The sequence below is a fragment of the Ipomoea triloba genome, chromosome 1, assembly GCF_003576645.1.
Source record: "Ipomoea triloba cultivar NCNSP0323 chromosome 1, ASM357664v1".
NCBI classification, from domain to species: domain Eukaryota; kingdom Viridiplantae; phylum Streptophyta; class Magnoliopsida; order Solanales; family Convolvulaceae; genus Ipomoea; species Ipomoea triloba.
In genome coordinates this window covers 33,453,825-33,470,449 of record NC_044916.1, presented here as the reverse complement: position 1 = coordinate 33,470,449, position 16,625 = coordinate 33,453,825, and the positions used below count along the sequence as shown (strand labels likewise).

At 37.0% G+C, this 16,625-nt stretch overlaps 2 protein-coding genes across 2 annotated transcripts in view; one reads left to right on the top strand and one right to left on the bottom strand.

The window, feature by feature from the left end:
• The window catches only part of LOC115997750 (protein translocase subunit SECA2, chloroplastic), a 19,452-nt gene extending 9,992 nt beyond the window's left edge, over positions 1-9,460 (bottom strand). Inside the window, exons 1-14 of the mRNA XM_031237278.1 lie at positions 7,696-9,460; positions 7,375-7,430; positions 6,731-7,003; positions 6,389-6,625; positions 6,059-6,178; positions 5,807-5,935; positions 2,416-2,550; positions 2,258-2,327; positions 2,066-2,130; positions 1,124-1,244; positions 767-858; positions 387-452; positions 138-202; positions 1-61 (exon numbers count right to left, since the gene is read on the bottom strand). The exon at positions 1-61 is cut by the window's left edge and continues 27 nt beyond it. Coding sequence (XP_031093138.1) covers positions 1-61; positions 138-202; positions 387-452; positions 767-858; positions 1,124-1,244; positions 2,066-2,130; positions 2,258-2,327; positions 2,416-2,550; positions 5,807-5,935; positions 6,059-6,178; positions 6,389-6,625; positions 6,731-7,003; positions 7,375-7,430; positions 7,696-9,376 — 3,171 coding nt within the window. The 5' untranslated portion in view covers positions 9,377-9,460. The remainder of the gene's footprint in view (positions 62-137; positions 203-386; positions 453-766; positions 859-1,123; positions 1,245-2,065; positions 2,131-2,257; positions 2,328-2,415; positions 2,551-5,806; positions 5,936-6,058; positions 6,179-6,388; positions 6,626-6,730; positions 7,004-7,374; positions 7,431-7,695) is intronic.
• A 2,845-nt stretch (positions 9,461-12,305) lies between these two features.
• On the top strand, positions 12,306-16,539 carry LOC116028014 (methyl-CpG-binding domain-containing protein 2). The gene is made up of 5 exons (XM_031269817.1): positions 12,306-12,498; positions 14,291-14,931; positions 15,077-15,130; positions 15,262-15,422; positions 15,940-16,539. The coding sequence occupies exons 2-5, from the start codon at positions 14,294-14,296 to the stop codon at positions 16,098-16,100; spliced, it is 1,014 nt and encodes a 337-aa protein (XP_031125677.1). The 5' UTR covers positions 12,306-12,498; positions 14,291-14,293; the 3' UTR covers positions 16,101-16,539.
• The last annotated feature ends 86 nt before the right edge of the window (positions 16,540-16,625 follow it).

Sequence of the window (16,625 nt, the reverse complement as noted above, 5' to 3'; positions counted from 1 at the left end):
TCCTTCATCAATGAGGACCGAGTCAACTTCATCAACTATTGCAAAATGGAAAGGTTTTGGCCTGTTTTCACAACTTTAACTTAAACTGTGAAATATAATATTCAGACATAAGGTGCTAAAAGGTCTCTGTAGCTTACCATCTCATAACAAGTTGTTCGCGACTAGTAGCAAGGTTATCTCGTAGATAGTCAAAACCAAGTTCCTGGGACATTAGAGAGGAAGGAGGGAATGTCAGAATACACATGTTATAAGAATAAGAATAACAATAATAATAATTATTACAGGGATTTATCAAAGCAGCTATGAGAGGTGCAAAATTGCATGCAAAAAAAGAACATGACAACAAATATATGGAAGTTTAAAATCTGAAATTTAACAGTACTTACTGAATTGTTAGTATATGTTATATCACATCCATAATTCAATCTCCTCTCGTCAGCCGTCATCCGTGTCTATACATTAAGACAGACAATAAGCACAGAATATATAGTTGATTTTAGTTAAACTATTTGCAGATTGATGTTTGATATGGATTTTGCAGATTGATGTTCAATATGGATTCACTATCCTCAACAGGGGAATGAAAGCAAATACATGGGTGCTTACTATTAAGTATGTATTCATTATTCTATGGTTTTACAAGCACTTCATGCCTTCATATTGCTAAACCCCCAAGAAGCCGTAAAGCAATCTTTTCTTCCAAAATCCAAACAGTTCAATCAAGTTTAGTTTAGGTCAAATGCACAACTCTAGAACAGAAGATTACTTGGATAAGGCCAACAGAAAGCCCTAGGAAACGATGAACACGTCCCATCCATTCAGCATCACGTTGTGCTAGGTAGTCATTAACTGTGACAACTGTCAAAAATGCAGAAAAGAAAGTTAGCAAGGCCAAATAGACACCATTTATACCCCCCAGAGATACCAGAATTCTTCTTTGTTTTTAATTATGAATCAGGGTTGCTTGATCAAGGGGTAATGAACCCTACAATGATAAAAGCATCCAAGGACTAAACAAGGATAACTCCCTGATACCATTCAATTCCCCAGGCAAATCAAATGATGAACACTTGCCAAAGCATAATAACAAATATATATGGAACTAGTAAAAATAGATAATGACCATGAACACCCTCTCCAGTCAAAGCATTGAGGTATGCTGCCAATGTGGACACTAAGGTCTTCCCTTCACCAGTTTTCATCTCTGCAATGGCTCCATCATGAAGCACGGCTCCACCAATTATCTGTATTTGTAATTGAAGAAATAACAATCAAATAGATAAATTTGAACAAAATTCAAGCATTGTAAAATTTAGAAATAACCACACAAAGGCTAAATGAAATCAATTTAAACACACCCAAGGAAGCATAGATAACATAATTAAGCATGTAGATTCAGCAGCAATTAACACAAATCATTAGAAATATGTTTACACGAAGTGCATGTATTAGAACATAAATATTATCATATTTGTGGTGTACAATGTCTAAGCAAACCAAAAGAGGTAAATGGCATACCCCATTAGAGCACAAGTCTTCCCGCCACTCACACTGGTTCAAATATTTCATTACCTAATCTTGATACCACCATGAGCTAGCATTACCCCCTCCATCCTACCCACTCCCCAGTCCACTGTTATCGGTTAGTGTTATTTCTCAAAGTTTCCATGTACTTTCTTGTCTCTATACTTGCAAATCCTCTCTTACTGTCTTCCATGAATGGATAGCTTACATATTATTTCATTCACCATGTGTTTTCAACAAGTAATCACAGCTATAGTCGATTACATTCATTGCAACACCAATTTTGGGTTAGTCTGAAACTATTTTAGAAAAAGTTCAGCCAAAACCACAAATTAAATATTTTTTTTTTAAATCCTTATAAAAAGTTCTGAATGATTTTTTTTTTCTTTTTCCTAGACATAGTTCACCTCCTAGCAAGCAAAGCTACATTGGAAAAGCAATATTGCACCATATTTAAATCAATTCAATACATTAATGAATGACTTGTGCCATAAATGTAAATGGAACATATGCAAACTCATATAATGCTCTAAAGAGAGACCTGAACATCAAAATGGCGCATTCCCAACTTTCTTTTTGCAGCTTCACGAACAACAGCAAATGCCTCTAGCAGCATTACAAATAGAAGTAAAAATAAATAAATCAAAAATTTAGTTCCAAAGAATCAATCTTAAACACCATTAGTTTCAATAACAGTAAAAACCTAGTGCTAAATTGAAAATTCAAAACATACCAGCTTGAATATGGGATATGGACTCTCCTTCTCTCAACCGTCTGCGAAACTCCAGTGTTTTTGCACTCAACTACACCAACATACAAACTTATAATACCACTAATAATAAATAGGACGCACATATACAAACACACAAACAAAAACACAAATCTTAGTACCTGTTCATCAGAAAGTTTCTGAATTTGGGGTTCAAGAACATTAACAGAATTGACGAGCCTCCCATATTCTCTCACCACCCAGTGGTTCAAACTGGTGATGTTACTCCAAGTTTTGTTCAACCCGTCAATTTTCTCCTATTAATCAAGAAATTAAAAATCAGAATTCAAAGTCAAAAGAAAATAGAAAAAGGTTTAAAGAAAAGGCTTTCAAAAAAAAAAAGGGTTTAAAGAAAGTGGACCTTGAGGGAGGCAGCGCAAACAACGAGGGGTGATGATGAGGGAGTGGAACGACGGCGTCTTAGGTGCCGGCAACGAGAGACGGCCGGTAAAGGGAGTATAGGGAAATTGGAGGGTTTAGTGAAGAGAAGAGTTGCAGATTGTGAAGTGTGGTGGCGTTGCGTAGGTATAAACGCGGAGGAGGAGGAGGATAGTGTGGCCATGGTTTGTGCCCACGGACACGGTGTATTTCCGCCTCTTCGGAATGGGCTCAGAAAGAGCTATATATACACCTTCAAATCCAACGTTAACAGCGCGGCGCGGGTGCTCAGACAACTGCTAATTCATTGCTCCCAAATCTTATTTTGATTTGTTAAAAAAAAAAATAAATCTTATTTTGAATAAAATAGTTATTACTTTTTAAAAAAATATGATACTTTTTTTAAAAATATATATATATTATTTCTAATTAGTAAAGAGTCTTATACTTTTCAGTATAAGGTCATCTTAACCTGAACGTCTCACGAATACAAACGAAAATTTGTAACTCAGTCTCAAACAAATTTTTACTTTTCTTTCATAGAAATTAGAAATCTTCACAAAATTGTACTCAAAAGTCGAGTTAATTTTCCGACTATGTTGATTTTTCAAAATTAGTCCTCGACTTTTAATTTGAACAATTTAAGTCTTGACTTTCAAATTCTTTCCAATGTTGGTCATTTCGTCAAATTTTGGTTAAATTGAGGTCAAATAAAGGGGTAAAATTGTTCGTTCACTTGTTTAATGTATTATTACTCGTATTTCTCCTGTTCTATACGCTATTATGAATATAATCCAATCAAAGTATCAATCGAAGTCTCTTCGACTAAGATTATATTCATATATGATAGGGAATATATCCCGGAGGTACGGTCTTAAGTACATTATACGTATTTAAATATACTATACGGTATTGGCCTATAAAATGTACTCTAGTCCTAGTGGAATGGGGACTTTTGGACCTTTTGGCAGCTCCTCTCTCTCTCTCTCTAAATTGCTCTCTCCTCTCTCTAAAATGGTTCAAGTTAATCAATAAAAGAGCTGAGTTGAAGCTATATATTTTGGGTGATCCTTTCTCCATTGTTCATACTATTTCCCTACGCATTATGTATTATATACATGGATAATTATCTGTGGGAGCAAGGTGCCCACTACAGGAGTAAGGTGCCCGTTTATGGTCCTCGGACCGATCTGTGGGAGCAAGGTGCCCACTACGGGAGTAAGGTGCCCGCTCGATTCTCGAACCGATCTATTACGACGGCGGTCGGAAAAAACGCTACGACCGAAAAGTCGAAAAAAACTACACTCTTTGCACCAACGAGGAAGAATTACCCTCGTTTGCTTTTCTTTGTAAATTGTACACGACCATATATATATGTTAGTCGTGTGCAAAGTCCGGTTAGGTCGGCATTACCACCACCGGCGTTATAAGCCCGATTAGGTCGGCCTAGCCACCATCGGCACAGTTAGCCCGAGACCAATTCCCGGCATTAAGCCCTACGAGGTAGGCAACTCAGCGCCGGCTCGGCATTTCGCCTCGAGTAAATCCACTCCCTTGATTGGTAAAACCCGATCCCTAGATCGGCAAAATTCGACATCCCTCTCATATTGCGAAACCGACCCCTTGGTCGGCAGAGTTCGGACGACCCTTATAGTCCAGAGAGCTGCTTAAGGTTGTGCTCTTTTTCCTTAGCCATAATTTTTTCCCATTTGGATTTTTTCTTGGCCTAAGGTTTTTTAACGAGGCAACCGACGCAGACCGCAGACTATACGATCAGTTTTCCCGCCCTGAACTCTTCTTCGTTGACGCTTAAAGTTGTGCTCTTTTTTCCTTGGCTAGGATTTTTTCCCACTGGGTTTTTTCTTAGCCTAAGGTTTTTAACGAGGCAAGTAGGCAACTAGCGTGAGTGGCGGACCGTAAGGCTAGTCTTCCAGCCCAACCCCTTCCTTGTTGACTCGACGTCAGGGCACGGACTGGGGGGCTACTTGATAGGGAATATACCCCGCCCTACAGGTACTATACGTATGCCTAGCGTATTGTGCGGTATCTAGCCCTATAAAAGGGACCATAATCCTTCAAGTAAGGGGCTTTTGGACCCTCTCTTTGAGGCTCTCTCTTAGAGAATATTATTCCTCCCAACTCTCTATTTTTATGGAAGAATAACAATGAATGAGGGGTTTTCGGGGGCTAAAATTTCTGTCATTTTCTCTCTATATCTTTACATGCAATTTCATATACTTTCTATAGATTTTGTTGCGCGTTCTATACGTACAAAGGAGATCGAAGGAATTAACTATATCAATATATATTGTATAGAACATGAGAAATACGAGTAATAATATACTATACAGATGAACAGACAATTTACCCCTTCATTTGACGTCAACTTAACCAAAATTTGACGAAATGACTAATATTGAAAAGAATTTGAAAATCAAGGGACTTAAATTATCTAAATTAAAAATCGAGGACTAATTTTAAAAAATCAACATAGTAGGATGACCATTACTAGAATTAACTCTCAAAAGTCTGTTAATGAGACATTAAGGCAACCTCGGTCCACTTATCATGGAATCAAACATCCTTGTTTTTGGCACTTCCATGTCATTAGTTCAGATCTCTGTTTCAATGCAAGAATGTTTTTTTTTTTTTTCTCTCTCTTCTTCTTTTAACACAATCCTTCATTTAAACGAAGGAAAGCATATAAACATACTGTACACAACAATCTGCTAGTGGTATTTACATTTGGCCATTACTCGAAACAAACCAGGCCACCCTTTTTCTCCTATCCCACTCACTCCATTTAAACTCGAATTCTTTTACAAATACTAGTTCCTTTGCTCCTTAAACAGCGTCTATACAGTTCATTCTTGTATGGAAAATATATATGGCTGCCCTGCCGAATCGTGTATAATCTATCACTGGCTTATATACACCATTAGGACGGCCGATCTTCCATGAAATTATCGCTCTGAAAAATAGTATACCTGAAGAATGCAATGCATACAACAGTCAGATTATCTGCAAAATAGTTCCATAAACCAAGTAGAATGAATGTATAGTAGTTTAAGTAGTAGTCTGGGGTACGTCTAAAACGTGAAAAAGTTAGTTGGATAGATGAAACAATCATCGTACCTTGATTACTCTATCAGCTTGCCCAATGAACAGCTTTCCTTGCCAATATAGAAGAGCTGTTACCACGGAATCACAAGGAATTGATCCAAATGCAGTGGCATCTGTTTGTGTATCTTCCTCGGATAGTTCCTAGAGATCAGTGGCTTATGTTATATCTAGTAGAGTTTATAGTAAATTGCCATTCTTTTACCAATGTAAAGTTGAAATGTCATAAGATCAGCACCTAATATTTTTGGTGTTTAGAGAATTTACCTGCACACTTACAGTCTTGTCCCTACCACCAGTGAAAATCCATCTACCCTTCTTGCAGGCAGAGAATACAGCTCCATTGTGGGCTTGTGTAGACTTCAGTAGCGTATCGTTAAACCAGATCTGATGAATTAGATGGATTATATGTGAGAATTTAGCTAGAAAATTACAATTTCCCTTTCTTGGTAACTCTACTATAGTATTACTCTTTTTTTTGAAAACTACTATAGTATTACGGAGTACTTGATTAGCAGCCAATGTGAAAAATCCAGAATATATAGATCAAAACCAGAACTGCATATTCCCGGAGGACCATAGCTTTTGAAAGAATACCTTAATAATGCCATTCTCATGAGCTGCAACGAGTGTATGCTCATCAGCAGCAATAGACAAAACTGAAGTCAAATTTCCAGGTGTACTTTCGCCCAACACTGCCAACGGACTGTGATCACTTAGGCACCATAATCGCACAGTTCCATCCCAACTTCCACTATAAAGAACCTCATTGCAAACTGCTAATGAAGAAACAACCGACTTATGACCATTCATTGTGCATGATAACTCGTAATCCTGGAGGAGAGTGCAGGGAATTAGGAAAGAATATAGCAGTTTTTTTTCCTTTCAATTTCAGCATCCATTAAATTGAATCAGAATAAAAGGATAATAGTACAGTGCCTGCAGTGACCATGCTTTTATTGACTTGTCTCCACTGCCAGTGTACATATACTTGCTCGCAGAGACCACAAGGGCATGAATACCACTATAACGCCAATCCTTTTGCTCATATATTTTCTTTATTGGTTCTGGGCCCAGTGGAACACTGGCACCCCAAATGCATATGACACCCCCATTATCACCGCTAATGCATAGTGGTTTTTCATCATCCACAAAAGCTACAGCAGTAACTCTTTGTTCATGACCTTTAAATGCATGTACATGAGAGTAATCCTGCAAGACAAGGAATTCATAAATATCTTATACAAAATAGTATAGGGAAAAGCAATCATCAGATGATCAAGGAAGTATCTAACAAGCAGAGTAGGTTTGAAAGTTGCAAAAAGACGTTTAGGTTTGAAAGTTTACATACTTCATTCCAGTGAGCATTTATTTTGATCCTTGCTTCTACTCAAAAGTTCTAAAATATGCATCTTTGAGTCTCAATTAGTTTTAACATGCGAGTTATTTGGAGTGTTTGCACTTAGTCTTAGGTACATTTGCATGTCTTTTCCTGTATAACTCGGAGCAAAAACCTGGATAAAGGTTCTAGGAAAGATAACTTAGTTTATTCTGACAAAAGTTTTTACTTTTTAAGGGTATACCTGCAAAGACCACACGTTCACCACTTTATCAAATGAAGAGCTGAAAAGAAAACCACCTGAAACATATAAAGAGAGAAGGTGTTTTCATACTGCATGCTAATCATTGAGAGGAATAAACAATAATTCTCTGCCTAAGATAAGCACCAAACAATCTGTAGTTTCACTGAGCATTTAGATTTTTAACAGAAAGAAAAAAGAAAAAAGAAAATCACATATCCACAGTGAGAAAGTACATTAAAGTTAATGAAGAGTAGCCAATTTAAATCTGATTTAATGAACTATTTATGATATAGACTTGCGTAGCACAAACAGTGTCTGTACCTCCAATAGCAAAGCCTGTTATACAGTCACGATGTTCTTTTAGATCAATACATTTGACTTGACCGTCAGGGATTCCCTCAACAACATCCTTGTCAATCTTTGAGATTTCAACTTCCTCAGCATCTTTTCTTTGATTTTCACCCATGGATTGTTTGTTAGTCCTCCAGATTGATAGGCATAGGTCTCCAAACAGTAAGCAATGAGGCATACTCTCCTTCTTGCTTACCTGTTTTAAGTTGGTTAAAACGTCAAAATCAGGTTTCACAATCACCTCTCTCAAACTTTTCCACAGTTCAAGAACAAGTGGGCGATTTTCAGGATTAAAATCCAAACACTTGCCGAGAATTTCCCTTAAAGAAATAAAGTTAGGTCCCAGTTTACATACAAACAAAGAAACAATCCTCTCCTTCCACACAGTGTACCACCCAACAAAATCACAACCCTTTTTATCACTTGCAACAGTAACAAGATATCGTAAATAAATTTGCATCTCTTCAGTAAAAGGTTTTCCAATAAGAAGCCAAAGCAGCAAACAAGCTATAGACCAAACATCCAACCCAAATCCAACATCACACTCCGAACTGCCACAACCTACTTGAACACCCTCAACTTTCAATAACTCAAACATTGCCTCAGGACTAACAAAAGAACATTCTACCGTGTTTTCATTTTCCAAACTTGCAGAAAGGTTTTGATCCTCCTTCCCTGCAATCATCTTCCCAACTCTCCTTCCGGCTATCAAAGTCTCACAAATATCAACATAAGCATGGCCAAATTCATCTAAACCAAAACAAGATGCTCCCAAACAACCAATGCTTAGTCCTTGCAAATGCAAATTATACACAGCCTCACAAATTCCTAGCCCAACCATTGCCCAACTTGTCATACATCTAACCTTCTCCTCCCCATTTTCACCAGCAAACAAATCAGTTAACATACTTACGCTCCCCTGAAATCTCTGACAAACTAAATACACACAATTGTCATCTACATTATACCAAAATCCATAAACTTTACACGCTCCACTTTGTTTTGAGCCTGCATTCAAAATCAAGCCTAATTCATTTCTTACCCCCTCTGCCATCCCATATAATACTATCAACACTTTCACTTCATAACTATACTTAAACTTAGAACAGCTCTCGTTCTTGTCAATAAACATCCCAACTTTAACAAGACATACTTCCTCTTTCTCTACCGAACATCTATTGCTCCTACTATCATGATTTCTAAAACACCCATACAACAAATAACAAAAGTCATCGGGGCTTTTAGTACCAGAATTTCGTGGCTCAGTGGATACGCTGTTCTCTGGGAGAAGCCATCGCTTCCAATACAAGTAGAATTCACGAGACCACAAAACGGGTAGGAAAACTGTTGAGTCCTTTTCGGGTTCCCGCAGCGAATTTGCGGTATTGGAAAGTGAAGAATTGTCGTTGTGGAGGAGGAGGGAGGAGAGACGGAGGAGGTCGATGTTTTTGGGGAGAGAGGAGAGGGGTTTGGGTAGCTTCACAAGCTGAGTACAGGCGGGGCAGCGGAGGGTATCAGGGAAGGCGTTTGGGAGCTGGGCGAGACAGGGCTCGCAGGCAGAGTGGCCGCAGGCGAGTACACGTGGGATCGTTGCAACGGAGTCGTACGGTTGCAGACAGACCGGGCACTCCGGCGGTTCCGGATACTCCATTGCCGGTGAATCAAACTATCATCATACTTTGAGTCTGCCCCTCGATACTCCAATTTTGTCTCATTTCTGGAAACTCAAGAAATACAAGTAAAACTTTGGGTTTGGGGGACAAATTTTAATTTCATGAAACAAATGCGCCTTAATTTACCATTTCCAAACTTCTCTATTAGACCAAACTGTAATTTACTATTATTTCCCATACAACAATACATTTGACACTTATTTTATATGCGCGACACGTAATCAGCAAGTAATCCAATATAAAGGGAAGGGTTTGATGTTATTGGACAACAAGGTCCTTGGCAGTCATCCAATTATATAAATACTCACAAATAAAATTTATGTTAATAAACTTTTAACCAGACGCAAAGAATGATAAATACATAATTAAATAAATTTGATAGATTCACAATCACTATCATGAAATGTGATTTTCCATTAACACAAAATTTCATAAGCTAAAAATTAAACCAAAGTAATAAATTGTCCACATTTTAAATTTATTTGAACTTTTCGACCTACCAAATCCTATTAATGAACTTGCACGATCAAAATGTTACAATTGAATTTTCTAACAACTACAAACGCCATTTCAAAAGAGGCCATTAAAATATCGGTATTGCCCATTCTGCCATTCAAATTATGGCATAAAAGTCACACTCAATATATATATATAAGCTCAAATACGATCATATATTAACGTACGATCGGTGCGGCTACACCATTAAGTATATAAAAACGCACCAATCGTGTTAGAAAGTGCACAACAATAAACTGTTCAAATGCACAACAAAGCGCATCACACACCCAAAAAATGCATCATACCTCCACACACCTAATTGTGTGTTTCTGAACCATGCGATGCGTTTATGCATACCTAATTATGCGTTTTGTGGTGAGGCAAATTTAATTGTACGTTTTTTTGTGTACTGGTGCATTATTTTTTACATGACTGAAAATGTTCTTTAACTAATGAGAAAGTCCTCATTTATTATCCAAAAAGTGTTTTATGGGTGAAATTCATATTGTGATATTAGATGACAAATGAGTGAATGACTATAAAAAGATAAGTCAACCTAAATTGCTAAAGTTAACCAACAATGAAAAAAGTCAATAAGCAACTTTCACAATGAACCAACCTAAAAATATGTTTGAATTTGGGGAAAAGGGTCAAATAAACCCTCAAACTTCATCCAAAAGTGCAATTAACCCCTTGAACATTTAAAAGGTTCAATTAAACACTCAAACTTGTCATTTTGATACATTTAAACTCAAATGACCTGTTGTTTACCCAAAATAACCAGTCAATAATTTCCGGCGGTAGTAGAACTTCATTCCGACGGCCATGGAACTCAATGCTACCCGCGTCTGCTCGTCTTCTCTGGTTTTCTCCACTATGTTCGTGTCTTCTCCACTGAGAAGACGACAGTTCCTGGAATTAGCCCAACCTGTAATGCAAATGATAAGTGCACCGTGACAGGGACAGACACCACGAAGCACCGCACTGTCGATGGAGAAGACGAACAGTTTGTTCGTCTTCTCCGGTGGAGTAGACGGCAGTGCGGTCGTCGTCTTCTCCATCTCCATTGGAGAAGACGACCGCACTGCAGTCTGTTCGTCTTCTCTAGTGGAGAACTGGAGAAGACGAACAGACGCGCACGGTCGTCTTCTCCCGCACACTGCGGTCGTCTTCAATGGAGAAGATGAACCCGTCTTGTCGTTCCGGTCGCCGTTGCGTAGAAGACGGCCGCCGGCGGTGGATGTCAGGAGGTGGCTTTTCCGGCTAAGGTGACCGTAAATTATGTTTTCTGGACAGTGATTAACCAGTAACCTATTGGTTACCGGTAAATATGATTTATTTGATCTATTTTTACAAGTTTGAATGCTTAATTGAACCTTTTAAATGTTGGAGGGGCTAATTGCACTTTTGGGTGAAGTTTGAGAGTTTATTTGACCTTTTTCCCTTGAATTTGTTATTATGTGTTCCCAAATTAAAATTATAATTTAATAATTGTCTTCTTTAAAATTTTAAAGCAAGTAACAATGCATACATTACGTTTGTGCTAAGGACCTAAGGCAAAACTGATTATTAAAAATGTTGACTATTTTATATAAACAAGTATGTGATATTTTATAAATAGAAAACTAAAATATTTTTTTATTTACAAAAATGCTGTTACTTTTTGTTTATATCTAATAAAAAAAATATCTACATTAAAAAGCTACACAAAAAGTATGTTTACAAAGATAAGAATAATAAATTATAATAAATATCAAATCCTTTGTATTTATTAATTATTCAATCTTAATCTTAATAGTAATAATAACAATTAATAAAATCATGTATACGTCTAAAATGTTTGCATTTTCGCAAACAAAAAGGGCAACGTAACACTGTGGCAGCATGTATGATGTATCCAATCGTGTTAAACTGTCGCATTAATTAATTATAGCATAAATAAACGTGCAAAACCATCTTAATCCCAAATTGTAGAGTTGATGATAGCGAAATTATCGATTTGATTATCGGCTATCATTCTTATCAAATTAAGCCTTCAACTTAAAAATCTTATCTAATTTCATATTCCCATCAATTTGAGCCATAAAATAATAACAAATAATGAAATTGAATAAAATTTGTAATATTCAGAACTTATTTTATAATTTAATAAAAATAATAGTCAAATACGAAATTAATAATTTTACTATAGTCAAAGACATATCAATGTGTAACCAGTGCTGGCAAAACTGCAGTTCACCATTTTTTTGAAAGTAAACTGCAGTTCACCATTAATTACCTAATTTCTCCCTTTTTGAACCTCGACGAAGTAGAGTAAATATTACGGAGTTAGTAAAAAAATAAACGGAAAACATATACGGAGAAAGTGTATTTACCAATTTATCCCTATCTCCTCGGTTACCCCGTGCCTCTGTCTCTCTTGCCGAGGAAAACAAAACCAGAGAGATATACATACATACATATATACATTCGTTGCATATCCATTTGCGCACGTACGCATCTGTATCTCTATATGGAGATTGCAAACTGAAGCAACAATCCTTTAATCGCGAGTTCGCAGTAGCTCTCTACCAGCTTCATCTGCTCCGACCTCTCTGCTTCTGTAATTCCTCTTTCTGTCTTTGGATTCCCATATCTGCATGTATTTGTCTATAAATTTACATATCTTCTTATACTTGAGTTTGTGTGTGCGTGTTTTGTGCATATGCTCTTGTTGCGTTTATTGCAAAGTGTTAATTTGTGTACACTCTCTGCTATATTGTATGTGTTTTCAATGTGTGTATATATATGTTTTTTAATTATGAAGTGTTCTTTCAGATCGTTGTTTCTTAGTTTGTGAGCTCTCTGATCGGTTTACTTCTGTTTAATGACTTCGGATCCGTATAGGGAAGAACACATTATGCTGAACGGATATTTGTTGGTTTAAAAAAAAATTATTTTATAAATTTACTCTGTATTTTATTTTACTTTTGGGAACCGCTATTTGACGATCTCGTGTTTGCTTGGAGAACTTAAGACTGTGAAGTATGAACTTGTTGAATCTATGGGTTAGATTGGCACCTTGAGTGATTCTTTTTCCATAAATACCCTGGCCCTTCCCTGATAATTTGAAAAATTTTAGAAATCATATGATTAACATAAACAAGAATGAAAACAGAATAAGCATCACCAGAGCCATCCCCAGTTACTTGAATTGATAAACAAAATGCTTCAATCAGATTTACTTAGCTACTCAAAATTGCACCTATTGATCTAAATTTGCAGTTCCATTTTGTGGTTTTCAACTCAGAAGGGTCAGTTGACCTAATTGAACAACTTTTATCTTGTCACCTCTAGACTCCTCTAAACCAAAATAGTTTTTTGGAAACATTAGAAGCAAAAAACCCTTTTCTTGTCTTAAACATCAAAAGCCGCACTTAGTGCATGACTTCAAGGAAATTTGGGGATGCCAAATTGCCAATCTTTACCCTTTGATCCCAGAAATTGAAAGGTCTTGCTGTCAGAATTGTAAAGAGGTTAGTGATCATTGATCAAAGATGTGAGATGAGTGACAATTACAATTGAATGTAATTGATGATGCTGAACAAGTAATACTGAATTGGATACCCCTAGCTATGGGCATATGGTTGGCTGGTTGCACCCATACCCACTTTAACAGCCTGATGGCTTGAATACTATATTGATTATTCCTTTTGATTGACACATACCGTAAGAGTTCTTTCATGTGTGTAAACTCTTGGTTTATTTCTCAATACATAAAAGGGCGTCACTAGTGCCACTGGGTTTTGACTTTGGATACGTCATCCTTTTCTGAGTGCCATTACTTTTGGACTATGCATTTTATTGCACTGACAGAAATGCTCATAACTTCATGATATAGTTTTCTGTCATGTTTTTATCTTTTATTATTGACACATGTTTTGAGCCAACCTATTGCCGGTATTGCCACTACATCTATTCGTTGAATGCCATTGGAAAGTTGAATAGAATCCGTCCTTATATCATGTGTATAGTTGAGTTTGAAGGCTACTTTGAAGAATATATAGGTTTTTAGAATTTCTTGCTTATATAAAGTTTTTCTTTTGGAGGTTTATTTGCAATGTGTCCAAGTGTCTTCATTTGATTGTAATTTGCAATCAAATTCTTTTATGCTACTTTTTGCTGCTATGAAGTTACTTGCATGGACGCATTATATTTATCTACCCCTGCCATAAATTGACATTGACATGACAATTTAAAATTATTGAAGCACTGTAATGAATATATTATAATAGGTTTCTTTTTATGTTTATTTTTGTTGACAGTCCTTAGTTCTTCCTAATGAGATAATAGTGTGCATTTCATTCTTTGGTTTTTATTGACCCACGTTATTAAGAACTAAAATGGAATAACAGCCTATGGAGCCTAGCATTGATAAGGAGAAAGGTCAGGGTGGCGTTAACAGCTCTTCTATCCAGAGTCCCCTGAATAACATGACAAGGGAACCAAATGATGTTGAAGGTGCTTCCCCTGTGGTTTGTGAGACCTCTCCTGAGAAACCCATAAACACTAATTCTGGAGGAGAACAAGTAGATAATTGCACAGAGGATGATGAGGATGAAAATAGTGAAAATGCTCAAAACCAATTAGTGCTATATGATCCTTCAGTCAATGGTGCCAGTGAAATTACATCTGTTACTGATCAGTCTCCTCCAACATTGCAAAGAGGGTTATTTCCAAATCATCTGTCCTATGTGCAGAGGCCTTTGCCATCTGTAGGAGCTTTTACTGTTCAATGTGCAAACTGTTTTAAATGGAGGCTTATCCCAACAAAGGAAAAATATGAGGAAATAAGGGAACACATCCTGGAAGATCCTTTCTTTTGTGAAACAGCTCGCAAGTGGAGGCCTGATATATCATGCGATGATCCACCTGATATTACTCAGGATGGCAGTAGGCTTTGGGCAATTGATAAACCAAATATTGCTCAGCCCCCTCCTGGCTGGCAACGGCTTTTGAGAATCAGAGGTGAAGGTGGCTCCAAGTTTGCAGATGTGTATGCCTCAATTTCCTTTTGTTTAGTCCTACTTGTCATTTATTGCTTTGAAGTGCTCTATTGATGCTTCATCTTTACCTTGTCTCCAATGTTTGCCATTCAAAAACGACTACTACTGTCCTGATTTACATTTTTCAAATGATAGGTATTATGTTGCGCCATCAGGCAAGAGATTTCGCTCCATGGTTGAAATTCAGAAGTATATTGCTCTACTAAATCAACTTTTACTTACTAAATATCTGTTGCTTCTTCAAGATGCCTTGATGAATGCAGTAAAATATTAATCTCAGACGGCGATTTCCTTTTTGTTGCATCTTAATGCTTATTCAGGTACTTGGAGGAACACCCAGAAGTAGCTGAAGGTGTTAGAATGTCTCAGTTTTCATTTCAGATTCCAAAACCTCTTCAGGACGACTATGTCAAGAAACGTTCTCATCGTTCAACACTTTCACACGATGACACTGCTCCTGGAGTAGCAGGATTATTCGAAGGTAGAGAACATGCTAAAAAAAGAAACCCGAGTTTATTCCGTATTCTAATAATTGCTTCAATGGTGAAACTCTAAATATTGTCTGGCTATTAGCTAAAATATAATAATTTGCATAATTGGTGAAACTCTAAATATTGTCAATGGTCCACTTCTAAAACATAATAATTTGCATGATTGGTGAAACTCTAAAATTCTAAATATTGTCAATGGTCCACTTCTAACACATAATAATTTGCATGATTGGTGAAACTCTAAATATTGTCAATGGTCCGCGTTCATTTTCTTCCACCTCTGTTAGTGTATTTATCTCGTCACTTTCCAGTCTAGCCTAAAACTATTAATTCTGTTGGTCAATATTAGGTGTGGGTGTGATGACTTAAGTGTTTCCTTAAAATTCCTATTTGGTTGAAATTGTCATGCATTTGATACTTGCTTCCTTGGGAAATTGACTTCACGCAATTGCATCAACTTGATTGATGTATGATATTCATCTACCTGACGAGTGTTCTTTTATGCAGCCAATCCAATCTCATGGGCTGCTCCAGATGAGGATACAGACTTGCGGCTTGGTGGGCCAGGGCTCTCCACTCACCCTAGTACCCCAGTGTCCAAACCTTTAAGTCCATCCTCAAAGAAAAGGAGGACACCATCTAAAATGATGTCCAGTGGTGATAGTTAGAAGAGCTGCATCTGCTTTGTTTGGTACCTGAAGTCTTTTCTAAATCCCTTTTTGCTGCCGGGCTTCAATGTGCTATGCACATCTTGTATCTGGCTTCCCAAAAACTGATAACGTCTGATGAAACCTCTGATTGTGATGACTTGTTTAAGGTTTCATGATTTTGACGTTCTCTGAGTGTGGTTAGTGATTGTGGAAAGAAGTATTACAAGTGTGTTAAAGGTACATTAGAGAGAGAGAGAAAGAGACGGTAAGACTACGTAAAGATAGACAGAGATATTCATTGTTATGTGTTTGTTTACACAGACGAAGATTCATCCCATGAAAGGCTTCTTGGACAGAATCTGTGGAGCAGCTTACTATTGATCATGTCGTTAGAAAAGTAGGACTATTAGACTGTAAAAATGAGACTGCTATGCTAATATACAATTTCTTTTCTGCATCTGATATGTCCAAATGAATCATGGTTACTTATAATGCCCTTTTCATTTCATATTCTTCCATTTTCCCCATCTAGGGGACTTTGTC